Source organism: Ursus americanus, chromosome 4, assembly GCF_024610735.1.
Source record: "Ursus americanus isolate L20-20 chromosome 4, mUrsAme1.1.p, whole genome shotgun sequence".
NCBI classification, from domain to species: domain Eukaryota; kingdom Metazoa; phylum Chordata; class Mammalia; order Carnivora; family Ursidae; genus Ursus; species Ursus americanus.
Window position 1 is genome coordinate 89,080,362 of NC_142130.1, and position 13,726 is coordinate 89,094,087.

Sequence of the window (13,726 nt, forward strand, 5' to 3'; positions counted from 1 at the left end):
CTGTAAGTATAGTGGCAAGGTAGATGGTTATCAGCCAACTTTACTTTTGGGGGATGGGCGAAATGGAAGATCTTTAGAATCTTTAGAATTTATACAATTGTTGAAACCACTTGCCCCTGTCTGCCTCTTCAGCACCAATTCTCAAAATTCCAGGCTGGTCGCTTTTCAATTCGGTAACTAAGATACCAATTCAAACAACTTGCTGCCCCCCACCCCCGGCCCCCGTTTTGCTTTTAGAGCTCCGTCTGCTTGGATGACTGGCCCCATATGACCTGAATCCCACTTCTTACAAGCAGAGCTCACGAGCGGTTGGAAAAGGAGCCCATGGTAACTGCCGCCCTGATGGGAGTCTACATCCATTACTGAGAGTCAGGTCCCAGCGGCGGCACTTGCTGGCTTTAACACCCTGGGCAAATCACTTTAATGTCTTAGCGTCTCCACTTCTTCATCGGGAATTGGTTATTTTATGTCCTTCTATGAGCTTATGGTGAGACTTCAGCGAGACCAGACCCTCACAGGTCTGACAAAGCTCAGGACAAAGCTAGTTTTGTTACTTTGTATAGGAAAACATCGCTTGTCGACACAACTAAACCTTCCACCCCTCGGTTTGTCCCTTCCTCCGCATTCCTAACATCTTGTACTTCATCAAGACAAAATGTCACAGTGAGATTTGGAGTTAGTTCGCCTGGGTTCGAATCCAGATTCTGTCACTGCCAAGTCGCACGTTAGCTTGCGCCAGCCACTTATCCTCCCCTTGCTGGTTTCCTCAAGCCACAGAAAGAACTCCGTGAACATTCCCCGTCGTCACCCTGGTATTTATTTGGGGTCCGACTTGCGCCCTCCCGTGGGGCAGGGACTGCGCGTGCCCAAAGTCCGCTGCGCGTTTGTTGGTCTGGGAACCCAGGATGGAGGCTAGCGCTTTCCCAAAGGAAAATGCATGCATTTTGTCAGAGGAGATGAACGCTAAATTTGGAAACTTCTGGAAACCCAAGGAGCCTCAGTCGCAGACAGCAGTGGATGCGAGAGACCCAGCACTCCGGCCGCCCTCCTCTCCCAGCTCAGGTAAATTCTGGACAACCGTGCCCGCCGAGACCAATCGCGACCAGTGACCCCTTCGCGGTCACCCAACGCCCGGCCCACAGCGCCTCACTGCGCCGGCTCGCCGAGCGCCGCGCCTTCGAAAGCAGCCCGGGCCCACTGCGCCGGCGCGCGATGCGGTGCATTTCGGGACGTGTAGTTTCCCCGCCGCACTGTGGGAGTTGCGGTTCGTGTGCAGTACCGGTGCTGGAGCCCTGGCGGCCTGGAGTTGTAGGTGGGTGAAGTCCGATCAGCGGGATCCTGACCCGAAGCCCGACAGCTCTTCGGGGAGCTGGGGAGTCGGGTGGACGGCCCCGCGTTTGCGCGTTCTGTCCAGGATGCCCGCCAGCCGGTCCCCTACCGCGCGGCGCCGCCGGCTCCCCGGGTGGCGACCGGGAGGAGGACGGCCGCCGCGGCCTGCACCCGCGGAGCGCCCCTGCCTGGCTCGGGCGTCCAGGCGCCGGGGGCGCAGTGTTTAGGCTGGCACGAGGTCCGGGCGGGGCCCAGAGTTGTTCTGGCCAGAGGGTTTGGGCGGATGAGCGAATGTTCTGGACACCCTGTTCTGTTTGGATGGGTGGGGGAAGCAACGGCCGCCCGTGGCCCTCATCTCCGGGTGTGGGCGGGGTAGATGGTGTTCTCCACGTGTCGGGGCGGAGAGGACCCTAGCCTGCGCCTCCGGTTCCGGAGGAGCTGAGATCCAGTGTCTCTGGCCCCGGGAATCCCAGGTGACCGGGGAATGGGGCTTAGAGGTCCACGGAGTGATGCCCAAAGTTCACCTGCAACTAACTCCCTCCTCCCCGCACCTTCCAGCTTCCAAAGATTGGGTGAAGAGTTGGGGTGACAAGGGTAGAGACTGGGAAGGCGAACAGGTTCGGGAGGTTCAGACTGACATATCCTACTTAGCGGCTCGAAGAGCGTAGACATCAAGAGACAGACGGTCCTGGAGTTTATTAGGTGTGCTAAGAAGAAAATGTAGATTGTGGACATGTTGTCCAGATTGCTTTCACTGGCCTAACCCAAAATTTTTGTAGACCGTTTTTCTGGTTTTTAGGAGAAAAGGAAAGCAAAGGAAAAATGAGGATATTTTTACAGCAAAGGAGACAGAACCATTTCTATCTAAGACATTGTTATTTTTCAGATTTAAGCTAGGATTGTGGATAGTTCTAGGGGAAGTCTAAAAACTTCTTGCACTTCACAGAGTTTATACTCCAAAGTGCCCCCATCTCGTTGGCTTTTGCGGTGCAGCCCTCAGATACCAGCTGTCGCCTGTGTGTGATTCTGCAGCAGGTGTGTGCCTCTGGCGGTGCAGCTAATGGCCTGCTGATATTTTTAGCTTTCTCAGTTCTCATTTGCTGAAGTCCTGCTGGGATGCTACAGAAATGGCTGAGTTGGAGCACGTAATTGCAGGGAGATGGGGAAAGTCAGCATTTGGAGGCTGCGGGTGTCTCTGAGCTGGGTTGATCAGCCTTCCTATCTCCCACTCTCTCACTGCATCCCTTCTGCCACTTTGTTTGCAGGTTGACTTTAAATACCTTTCTGTCTAAAGAGCTTGAGTGTCCTCACTGTCTGTATGAAGTCAAGGCAACTGCCAGTAAATTTTCTTAGTCCGATTCTGTGATATCCCAGAGAATGGTGACTTACGAATGCCAGAGTTGCAGGGTTGTTCTTTGGATTCTGATTTTTAAAGTGAGAACATTTTGGTTCAGAGATGTGAATGGCTTACCCCAGGTCACATGCCCGTCCCAGGGGCCACCAAGAATAGAGTCCAGCTCTCCAGTTCTCTTGGTCCCTGCTGTCTAGCACTGACTGCGTTTTGCCCTGCCTGCCTCGTGTTTATGGTTCTTAAGCTTGGCATGTCCATTAGCAGAAAGAGAGATACTTATAACAATAACGGTTGATATTTAATGTTTTCTATGTGCTGAGCATGGTGCTTCGTGTTTACAGTCCAACCTCTAAAGAATTTAAAAATGAGGGGCCTGAGGCTCAGAAAGGCCAAGCGACTTGTCCAAGGTCACACCAGTCGTAAACGTAGTCCTGGATTGCCAGAGGGCCAGACCATTGGGTGTTGTTGTTGTTCATTAAGTCAACACTGGTTTTTTTTTTTAATTTCCTTAAATAATCTCCACACCCAATGTGGGGCTCGAACTCACCACCCCAAGATCAAGAGTTGCATACTCTACTGACTGAGCCAGCCAGGCGCCCCAGTGCGTGTTCTTTTTAATTTATTTCCTCCTGTAAGCTTTTTGGACCTATTTGTGGTCCTTGGCCTTGGGAATCGATATCTTACATTAATCCATTAATGTATCTTACTGTTAACCCATTAATTCTTACTTAATTCATGTAATTAATATGTTAATTACATTAACAGGACCTCAGAAAATTAGAAACAGCCAAACTTACCTACTTTATTTGTACAGAACTCAACTAGAGCAAGAGTTGTAAAAATAAAATTTACATAACCTTAAACATTGTGAGTTACAATATGGCTAATCTCTCAGACAATCCGAGATTCCTGAAAGTGAAAATTCTAGCAATAGGTTATATCATGTTAGGAACATATTTCACCAGTGCAAGTCAGAATCTTCTGCTTCTTAGAGACAAACAGGCCATTTATCCATGAAGAAAACGAGCACCTTCAATCACCGTCATCCCATTTAAACAGATTTATGGTGTACGTTCCTATCGTTAACTTATCTGGCTCTGAAAGAAGTCATGGGGAAAACCTGGTTATCTTGTGCCAACCACCAGCCTGTTTTCCAGATACTATGACCTTGAATAGATGAGGTATGAATTTTCTATATTTAGATGTTTTTGTAAGTAAAACTTTTACTAAAACATTTTTCCCCAAAGTTCATTTTATTATCCCCATTCTAAAGGCCTGTGGCATTTTCTTGTGCTTTTCCTAATTCTAAGTACGTGTAAAGACAAGGCTCTGCATGATGTTTGAATGTAGAGCTTTCTGCCTGCATCAGGATAGGGCTCTGGAGGGGGCGCCTGTGTGGCTCAGTCATTAAAGGCTGCCTGCGTCTGCCTTCGGCTCAGGATGTGATCCCAGAGTCCTGGGATCGAGCCCCACATCAGGCTCCTCCGCTAGGAGCCTGCTTCTTTCTCTCCCACTCCCCCTGCTCGTGTTCCCTCTCTCGCTGGCTGTCCCTCTCTCTGTCAAATAAATAAATAAAATCTTTAAAAAAAAAAAAAAAGGATAGGGCTCTGGAGCCACACCGGATGGGTTCAAATCCCAGTCCCTGTGTGACGCTGGACACGTTACATAAGCTTCGTTTCCTCGTCTGTGCAATGGAATGGTAACCGCGGCCTCCCGAGGCCAGTGTGAAGTCCGTGTGAGTACCTGTGTGCTGCCGAGCGCAGTGAAGTGAAGCTGTGATTATGCTGTAAGTTGCCCAATGTCAGAAAAATAATCAGGGCCCTAGAGCCCCTCCAGTTGCCACGCCCTTTCCCCCTTTACAGATGGGACCAAGGCCCCGAGAGGGAAGTCACTTACCAGCGTGCATACGTTCTTCCTCCAGAGCGCAAGTCTTCTGACTCTTGGGGTATGTGCCATGTTCTGAAAATAGTGACGTACAAGGCCTGGGAGCAAATGCTGTGCTCCGGCTGTGCCCCTGACCTGTCACTCCCTGCCTCACCTTCCCTCGGGCTCCCTCACAGTTGAGATGAAATTCTAGATGGGAATTGCTTTCAAAGGACAATTTTTCCCCCTATCATTTATTCCCCTCCAGATATTTTTTAAGAACCAAGATTTGCTTCATTAACACTCAGAGGGCCTGAAAAACAGAAAGACACTCCTCCGCAGACCAGCTCTTGCTCGGGGCAGGAGAGGAGTGGGGAAGTAGATTTTGGATTTGCGCCTTTATGTGCACAGATGAAAGGGGTGGGAGCCCATGTCCCCTTAGGAGCAGCACTGCTCCCTCTGCTCCGTGCTGTGCTCCCACCCCCCTGCAAAGAGCAGCCGGGGAGATGTTTCTGCTCCCCAAGACCCAAGCCCGTGTCAGCCCTAAGCCAGGCCATCTGCTTTCCACCAGGCTCTGGGTCACCATGTTGGGGACGGTGACCCTTCCTCTCTGTAGCCCTCGCTCTCTTTGCTCATGTGCCCTCTCTGTCCATCAGAGGTCTTCCTAAGTTGATCTGCTCCAGAAAACCGGAGTGACCCGTTTCTTCTCTTCCCCATCAGAACAGCAACGGAACAGAACAGCCCTTCCAGCTCCCCTCCTCATATGCTTGTCTGAGTGGGCCTGCGTTGACCCGGAGGGAATTCGCCATTGGCCCAACATGAACTGGAAGGTAAGAATAGTTTTCAGCATTATGGCTTGGGTTTTGTCTTTCTCCTCATTGTAAAAATTCAGAATAACAGTGCTAGAGATGTAGGTTGATTAAAAAGAAAAAAAGCGGATTAAAGCAGGAATCCTAATAATACTTAATATTCTATTTTAAGTTAAAACATATAAAAGTACATTTATTCCCCAGACTTTTGGAGGAATGCTAGGCCCTTTCTTTGAGTGGGTAGATAGACTTCGGATCTGCCTCACTCCTCTTGAAAAAATCACGCCTTGAAAGTTTTACCTACAGTTTCACATTTTGGTCTCTTTAAAGTGGGTTAATATTTTAGGAAACATTCTACATACAAGATATTTCCAGATTTTTATGTTCTTCCCTAATCTTTTACATCTGTGTTGCCAACAGCACTTTTTTTTTCAACCTAAATTTGAAAGTGCATTGAAAGCATTCAATTTAGTTTTCATGGAAACAATTTTTTCCTTATATAACATAGCTATATTTCATAAGTCTTCTGTTTAGATAAACTATCCGTTATAACATCAGGCACAGCTACAGCTGGTTGGGAAATAAACACAGCCGTCCTCTGTACTGCAGACTCAGCCTCGGGAGCGCAGGTCCAGGGGCGCTCGACGGTAGCCTGTGAGCTGTGGGCATTCAGTGGGCTGCGGGCGGCCGTCAAGAGGTCTCGCAGAGGGAAAGGGAAGAGAGTCATCACGTTAAATTCCTGAAGTACGTGGGGTGCGGTAAAGGTTGGTTAAGAGAACAGCCACTAAAATGTATTTTACTGTAGATTCTTTAAAAGTATAAAATCCAGTAAAAATCAGGTTGTCTCACCCTCCAGAGATGGTTACTATTAACAATTTCGGTGTGTTTTTTTCCAGTCTTTTTTACGTGTATGTAAGTGTAGTGTGTGTATTTTCAAGCTTACAATCTCATTGTTTGTATTTTTTTCAATTATGAACATTTCCTTGTTCAAAACATCCACCAGCTTTCCATAGCAAGGGTTACTGGAAAGCTCTGGAAGCAGAACCAGGGAGCTGGCAGGTAGAGAACCCCTCTCCTTCCCCAGCTCCTTTGGGTAGGGGTTTGGGGGCCATGCAGGAGGACCGTGGGTACTATTTTCCAGGACGAGCCTGGTTGAAGTTAAGAGGCAGAGTGAAGGTTTCTTGAAGGGGTTGAAAATGTAGGAGTGTTTGTTTAGCATATATTGGGGTTCCAGAGCTCACAGTGGAAAGGCTGGGAAGGAAAGACGAGGCAGTGAGGGGATATAAGGGGAAGAAGCAGAAAGCAGTGTGGGGTGGGATTTAGGGGAGGGCTTGTCCTCTCCGTGGTGGCCACAGTCAGTGGGGATGAAACGCAGTAACTGGCATGAAAGGCCGTGTCAGCAAAGCTCAGAGCGCCATGCCTGTTGCTCCAAGGCATGGCTCTCACACCTCAGGGTGCGTCAGAACCACCTGAGGACTTGTTAAAACACATTGTGGGCCCACCCCAGAGTTTCTGATCACTTAGGTCTGGGGTTAACACGGGTCTAAGGCAGGGCACAGAGAAAGTTTTTATTTTATTGATTTTTTTTTTTTTTTTAAGTTTCCTTTTTTGTAGAGAGAGAGTGTGTGCATGTGGGCGGGGGCGGGCAGAGGGAGAGGCAGAGAGAGAGAATCGCAAGCAGGCTCCACACCCAGCACAGAGCCCGAGTTGGGGCTCGATCCCACGACCCTGAGATCACAGCCTGAGCCTAAATCAAGAGTCAGATGCTTAACCGACTGAGCCCCCCAGGTTGCCCCTAAAGATTTTATTTTTATAAGTGACCTCTACTCCCAGAATGGGGCTCGAACTCACAGCCCTGGGATCAAGAGTCGCAGGAGCCAGCCAGAGCCCCACAGAGAAAGTTTTTAATCATGGACTGACGGACAGCCCGTTTGAGCACCCAGGCCACTCCTGCTTGTGACAAAAAGAGTTCTTTCTGATGTCAGGGACAAAATCTGCCCACCCCTTTCCAACTTTGAGCAGACACACAACTCTGTGGCTGCCGGGGAGCAACCTCATGTTTAAAAGGGGGCCCTTCTGTGTCCTGTCAGAAAGAAGTGGCCTCTCCTTGCGCCCTGACTGCACAGAGCTCTGGTAGGCGGGAGGCTCCCGCACGCCCTGTGTGTCCTGCGGCCTTCCCTTTCTGGCTCGGGGGGCCTGTGGCCGTCCGTGACAGTCAACATCGTGCATTAGCAACAGTGTGTGACCTCTGTGGAAAAAATTAGCCATTCTCATGACACAGGTATTGGGGATTTATTTTATTTTATTTTATTTTATTTTATTTTATTTTATTTTATTTTATTTTATTTTTTAAAAGATTTTATTTATTTATTCAACAGGATAGAGACAGCCAGCGAGAGAGGGAACACAAGCAGGGGGAGTGGGAGAGGAAGAAGCAGGCTCATAGCGGAGGAGCCTGATGTGGGGCTCGATCCCAGAACGCCGGGACCACACCCTGAGCCAAAGGCAGACGCTTAACCGCTGTGCCACCCAGGCACCCCTGGGGATTTATTTTAAAAATTGGTATAGCTCTCGTCCACCCCCACAATATTTTTTTCATTTATCTCCTTAAAGGTTGGTTTGTTTTGAGAGTTAAAATGAGGGGTTTGCTAGAAATCTAGCACAACTGAAGCTTGGTACCCTAGAGGGGCAGGAATGGAACCCTGAAACCCTTTGCTTAAAGCCTGTGTAGTGTCCCCGACCTCTGCTGCTACTGCTCTGCCCTCTCCCAGTCCCGAAACTTCTGCCTCTGGCCTCTTGCTGCCTCCTGTGTCCACTACCTTTAAGGAGAGAATAAATCTGGAAACCGCTTACCTCTGTCCAGGTGTCGATGTATTACCAATTTGGGGCATTTTCTAACTTGCGGTTGAGATCGCCTTCCTGTACCAGCTAAAGCTGTGTCCTGTCACATCACGGGGAACCGTGGGCTATGATGTGGACCCACAGGCCCAGCCCTAGAGATGGAGAGAACTGGAAGGGCAACTTTTCCCATGGGGATTAGTGCTCAGTTGCCCGAGATCAACCTTGTGAACATAAAATGGGGTTCCCACCTCTAAACTGTTGATTTTTGCCTCCAAGGAAATAGGTAAAAGAACATTTAACATTTTTTTCTTTCATAGCTGGTTTGTAAACATGGAGTCAAGCCTCATCGTGACTGAGAACCTTCAAGAAAATAGATGAATTAGGGGCGCCTGGCTGGCTCAGTTGGTTAAGCATCTGCCTTCAGCTCAGGTCGTGATCCCAGGGTCCTGGGATGGAGCCCTGCATTGGGCTCCCTGCTCGGTGGGGAGTCCGCTTCTCCTGCTCCCTCTGCCCCTGCTCACGAGTTTGCGCGCGCTCTCTCTCAAATACAAATCTTTCAAAAAAAATAGATGAATTAGGGGATTATTTGGGGGATGTCACAGAGGTTAGCTGTAAGTCTGAGTGAGGCAGATCTGTGTTCTTTTTTTTTTATAAGATTTTATTTATTTATTATTTATTTGAGGGAGAGTGAGAGAGAGAGAGCCCGAGCGCACGTGGAGAGGGAGAAGCAGGCTCCCCACTGAGCAGGGAGCCCCACGTGCGGCTCGATCCCAGTGCGGCTCGATCCCAGGACGCTGGGATCATGACCTGAGCCCAAGGCAGACACTTAACTGAGCGAGCCAGCCAGGCGCCCCGGAAGATCTGTGTCCTAGGCTGCTTATATTTGTCAGGAGAAAAAGTTTCCCTGCTGCATTTTTTTTTAGCCTTTGATGCTCTTGCTGGAGGGATCTTTCTGAAGCGGGTATGTTGTATTTATTCTTTCCTGTTGAAATGACTTTGCGGTTGAAAACCATTTTCCAGTTACTCAGTGTTCGTATGTTCTTAAGTGTTTTAGTTAAATTCAAGCGATTTAAATATTTGGGTTCCTCCTTTTGCTATCTGGTATATTCCCACTGTATCACATGGCAGTTTTCCTCAAATATCCCTAAGTAACCAGCTGAATAATTTCAGAGACAGTAATTCCAGTTGCCTTTGGAAAATTCAGTAGCCAAGGCATCACTTATTTGCATAACTTAGCTGTAAAACTGGGGAGGGTTGGGGAGAACCTGGTATGTATTACAGCCTCGTGTAACGAGGAAGAGAGTTGAGGTTTGGAGAGGCCCGAGAGCTTGGTCAGACCTAACCTTTCCAGACTTTACACATGCTCAGCCACAAAATTAGGACAGTCCGCCTGCCCCCTGGGGACCCGATGAGGGTTCCACGGGAAAATGTGAGGGAGTCAGTGAGTGCACAGTGAGCTCCCAGTAGGCCTAACGATATTCTACCTTCCGCGTGTGAAATCTACGTCTAGGTCCGAGTCATCAAGAATTCTAATAAAATCGTACGAGCACGTATGTACATAATTTATGATTTCGTTAATTCCATTTCCTTGGAAATCAGGACGCAGTGGAAAGAAGACTAGCGTAGAGGTTAGAACGTTTCGGTCTGAATCTGGTGTCCTTGTGAATTCGCCGTGTGACGTGGGTTGGCCTCTCCCCCGCCCACCAGGAGCTTCCCTCTCCTTGTTCATGAAACAACGTGGTGGACTAAGTCATCTGTGAAATCTGCCCCAGGCCTCCAGCTCTGTGAGCATGTTGTCCCAGCTAAAGTTTTCTCTGACCGGTTGAGTTAAACTGTTACAAGGAGAGACTAATGTTCTTCCCATGGTAGAAGCTCATTGTACAGGAATTGCATATAAGTGACGTTTGGCAATTTAATGATTTCGTGGGAATAAATCCTACCCAGTCCTCTAGAATGGTGATCACTCAAAAAAAGCATACCTTTATTTGGGAAGGAATTTTTAATCCCAGAAGAAGCTCTTACTTACTATTCAGGTCATATTAATCACGTTTATAAAACCAGTATAGGATTTGCCCTGAGATGCCATTGTGCTACAGAGGCTATCATAATAGTCTACGTGCTCGTACAGAGAGTAATTCAAATCCATAGTTATTCCCCCGGTATCATTTTAGCCCATGGGTTAAAGCTACCCGCTAACAGAAAATTATAGGAACAGTTAGTAAGTAGCTAAGCGTTCGCATTCTGAATTTTTTTTTTAAGCAGGCTCCACCCCCAGTGTGGAGCCCAACACGGGGCTTGAACTTGCGACCCTGAGATCAACACCTGAGCTGAGATCGAGAGTCAGATGCCTAACCGACTGAGCCACCCAGGCACCCCTCGTGTTTTGGAATTTATTGTCTTTTTATATTTATTTTACCTTCAAGTGCCAGTGCTAACGAGCAGCCACAACCAAGAGGAAATTGTAGCATGCCAAAGTTGGAGAATCCAGAAAGTAAGGTTTGGTCCAGCCTCCCTGGAAGAGGCAGAAGCTCAGAAAGTCACCTTACTGACCCCAGTTGCATGGTCCGTCGGGCAGAGCCGAGCTGTCACCTAGGCCCCCTGGCTCCGGCTCCTTTTGCTGGACCACGGAGCCGTCTCAGAAGCAGAGGGCCTGGGGGACTGGTAAAGTGCGTGGTCCGATTGTGAGAGACCAGAGTTACGTCCCCAGTCCACGGGTAGTTCTCTCGTGAAGCCAGCAGTGGGGGAGTGATGGAGGGCAGAGGTAAACCTCGACTCGCTGGCGTGGGGCCGGGGACCTTGTCTGTCCCGGTCACCCATATGGTCCCAGCAACCTAGTGCCTGTACATAAGAGGTAGACGGTAAAGGTTTGTTAAATGAAGGAACATGAAAGAAACCTTTGTTATCAATCACGGAATATCTAGAATGCTTGCTTCTTTCAGGTCCTTGAACACGTGCCCCTGCTACTGTATATCTTGGCAGCCAAAACCTTAATTCTCTGCCTGGCATTTGCCGGAGTCAAAATATACCAAAGGAAAAGGTTGGAAGCAAAACAGCAGAAGCTGGAAGCTGAGAAAAAGACGCAGTCAGAGAAGAAAGAGAACTAAAGAGGAATCAGAGGTACCGGGACTTTGCACATGCAGAATGTCCAGTGGGCTGGGGTGGGCCGGTCCACACACGTGGCAGGTGGAGAAGGCCTCATCCCTTGGACCCACCTGTTGTCTGATGTGGAGCATCTGTAGAAGGCGGGGTGTGCACACCCTGACCCTGCGCCCTGGGTGCAGACGAGCCAGGGCGCACAGCTCGTTGTTCACACCTCTGCCCAAGGCCTGCGGCTGCTCCCTTTTCAGGGGCCGCGGTGCTTAACCGGTCTCGGGTCACAGGACTCCTGAGAATTTCATGAAGGCTGTGGGCCTTCTCCCAGCAGAAGCATACGTATTAGACACACCCACAATTGTACATAAAATTGCAGACGGGTGGGAAGGAGGTGGGGTCACAGGTCTTTTGAAACCTGTGCCCGCACCTAAGATTAAGAAACCCTGCTGTACTGGGGGCACCTGGGTGGCTCAGCGGGTTAAGCGTCTGCCTTCAGCTCAGGTCATGATCTCAGGGTCCTGGGATCGAGCCCTGGATCAGGCTCCCTGCTCAGGGTCTGACTCCTAGGAATGGCATAAAAGTCCCTTCCCGACGTGTCCTTCACCCAGGTCCCATCTGTCCCCTCTAGTGCCCACTCTCCACAGCCCGCAGGCCATTCCTTGACTGTGATAGAGTTTCGTGCCCCTCGGCCCTTGCCGGTTAGTCCCAGAGGGCCCTTCCCAACAACCTCTTCACCAGGCACCAAGTCTTACTCCCCATTGTAGCCCCGGGTCTATCGCAGAGCGCACAGGGGTGCCCAGAACACGTTTGCGAAGTTGTTATCAAACCCCCATTACAGATTGAGCATAGGATGGTCATTCTCGCGCGCTGATCTAATTTCCTCATGGATCAGGTTGAATTCTGTGCTTCTCTAAAAATAAGAGGATTCAAGTGCGGTGGCAGGGGCTTCTAGATCAGTGGTCCCCAAACTTGGCTAATGATCGGAATTGGTAGGAGTGCAGATTTCCAGGCCCCGAGGGATTCCGCGAAGTCTGGTTGGGTGCGGACGTCTGTTGCTGGGGGACTCCGACGCAGCCCCGTCTGCCGTTGCTCTAGAAAGCTCTGGGCTAGCGATCTCCAAAACCCCTCTGCGTCCTGAGATGCCCGCTTCTGTCAGGTGGATTCCCCTAGAGGATTTTTAGAGCTGTGGAGGGTAACGGCACACCTACTGGGAATCTTAGGAACACTTCTCCCGAGTGACCGTTGTGTGTGTTAGCATTTTGCTCAGCATTTCTTAGACGGGGGTGTTGCCCCTTCTGCCGGCTCCGGGACGCCTGTTCGGGTGGAGAAAGGGCCGGCGCTCTCTCTGGTGAAGAGCAGAGTCAGCGTTGAACCAGGTCAGACCTGTGCCCCCAGGCCTCATCCTGACCCGTCCTCTTTCCGAACGCAGGGACGTGTGCTGTGAGGAGCACTGTGGCTGTCTGGCCCTCGCCCCAGGCCCAGAACCCCCCCTCCTCCTGGCATTGCCCACCAGGCCGCGTGCCACCGCCCGCCATGCCACTGCCCACCGCGCCACCACGCCAGTCTTTGGCAGGCTGTGTAGGCTTCTGCCAGGCCAAAGAAGTTCCTGTCAGGGACCCTTACTTTTTTTGGAAAAGGTGTGTTCCTGACTGAAACTCGGGCGTTGGCACAACAGTGAGCAAAGAGGGGAGCACTGCAGAGTTAAAACGGGCAAGGGAAGGCTGTTGTCTTTGAAATGTTGTAGGTTGAATTTCTGTCCCAGGCAGAGTCCTCATTTTGTGTGTTAGACCGAGAAGAGGAAGGAAAGATCGGGTGTGGGTCATAAATGCTTCTCCCCTCCCACAGGCATCCACAGACACCTCCATGGAAGGGGGGAGGGTGGCAGCAGGACTAACGCTTCATTTTCCCTCCAGCCTCGAGCCCGGTTTTAACCAAGCGGGACTTTTAGATGGGCAGAAAATTGTAAGGTTGAAAATACATTCTTTAATAGATAGACTTCAGTGGTTTCTGTTTGTTAAGTTGAAATGGCTGAGCATGAAGATTAATGCCGAGCAAGTAAAACGTTCGGATATTTCATACTTGTCCTTTTGGTCTTCCTTTCTAGAATTCGCAATTTAAATGTCAGCCTGAGTGGATTCCCTCTGAGAAGAAAGAGGAGACAATTATGGAATGATGTGTCAGAGGATGAACTCCCAACCTGTAGGGTTAACTTAAAATTATATGAACTTTTTAATGCTCTTAAAAGAACCCGTATTTTGTTTACTAAAATAAAATACCTTTGTAAAAAAGGGTGTCTCTGTCTCTGGAATAAGCCAAAGTCTTTCGGTCTCATACACATGTCTGCCATGTTGTGAGGGGAGGGAGTTCTGCAAGCCCGCACCCCTCCCAGCCCACCTTAGCTCTGGGTGCCAGTCACCTGTGCTCTTGACACAGGACTGGG

At 49.6% G+C, this 13,726-nt stretch overlaps 1 protein-coding gene across 3 annotated transcripts; it reads left to right on the forward strand.

Annotated features, from left to right (window-relative positions):
- Positions 1 to 1,210: 1,210 nt before the first annotated feature.
- Positions 1,211 to 11,310, forward strand: SMIM11 (small integral membrane protein 11). Of its 3 annotated transcripts, none has more exons than XM_045785575.2 (4): positions 1,211 to 1,312; positions 4,543 to 4,625; positions 5,269 to 5,373; positions 11,133 to 11,310. In XM_045785575.2, exons 1-4 carry the CDS (start codon positions 1,213 to 1,215, stop codon positions 11,295 to 11,297), a joined length of 453 nt encoding a protein of 150 aa, XP_045641531.2. In that variant the 5' UTR covers positions 1,211 to 1,212; the 3' UTR covers positions 11,298 to 11,310. The 3 variants fall into 3 exon arrangements, with proteins under 3 accessions (XP_045641531.2, XP_087717901.1, XP_087717900.1); XM_087861775.1 differs by having other exon boundaries at positions 1,290 to 1,312; positions 5,264 to 5,373; XM_087861774.1 differs by lacking the exon at positions 1,211 to 1,312 and having other exon boundaries at positions 5,264 to 5,373.
- Positions 11,311 to 13,726: the final 2,416 nt, after the last annotated feature.

Coding starts and splice junctions, on each gene's coding strand:
- SMIM11 (XM_045785575.2), top strand. CDS start 1,213: ATGCGGTGCATTTCGGGACGTGTAGTTTCCCCGCCGCACTGTGGGAGT. Junction 1,313..4,542: donor CTGGCGGCCTGGAGTTGTAG/GTGGGTGAAGTC, acceptor CCCCCTTTACAG/ATGGGACCAAGGCCCCGAGA. Junction 5,374..11,132: donor GGCCCAACATGAACTGGAAG/GTAAGAATAGTT, acceptor TGCTTCTTTCAG/GTCCTTGAACACGTGCCCCT.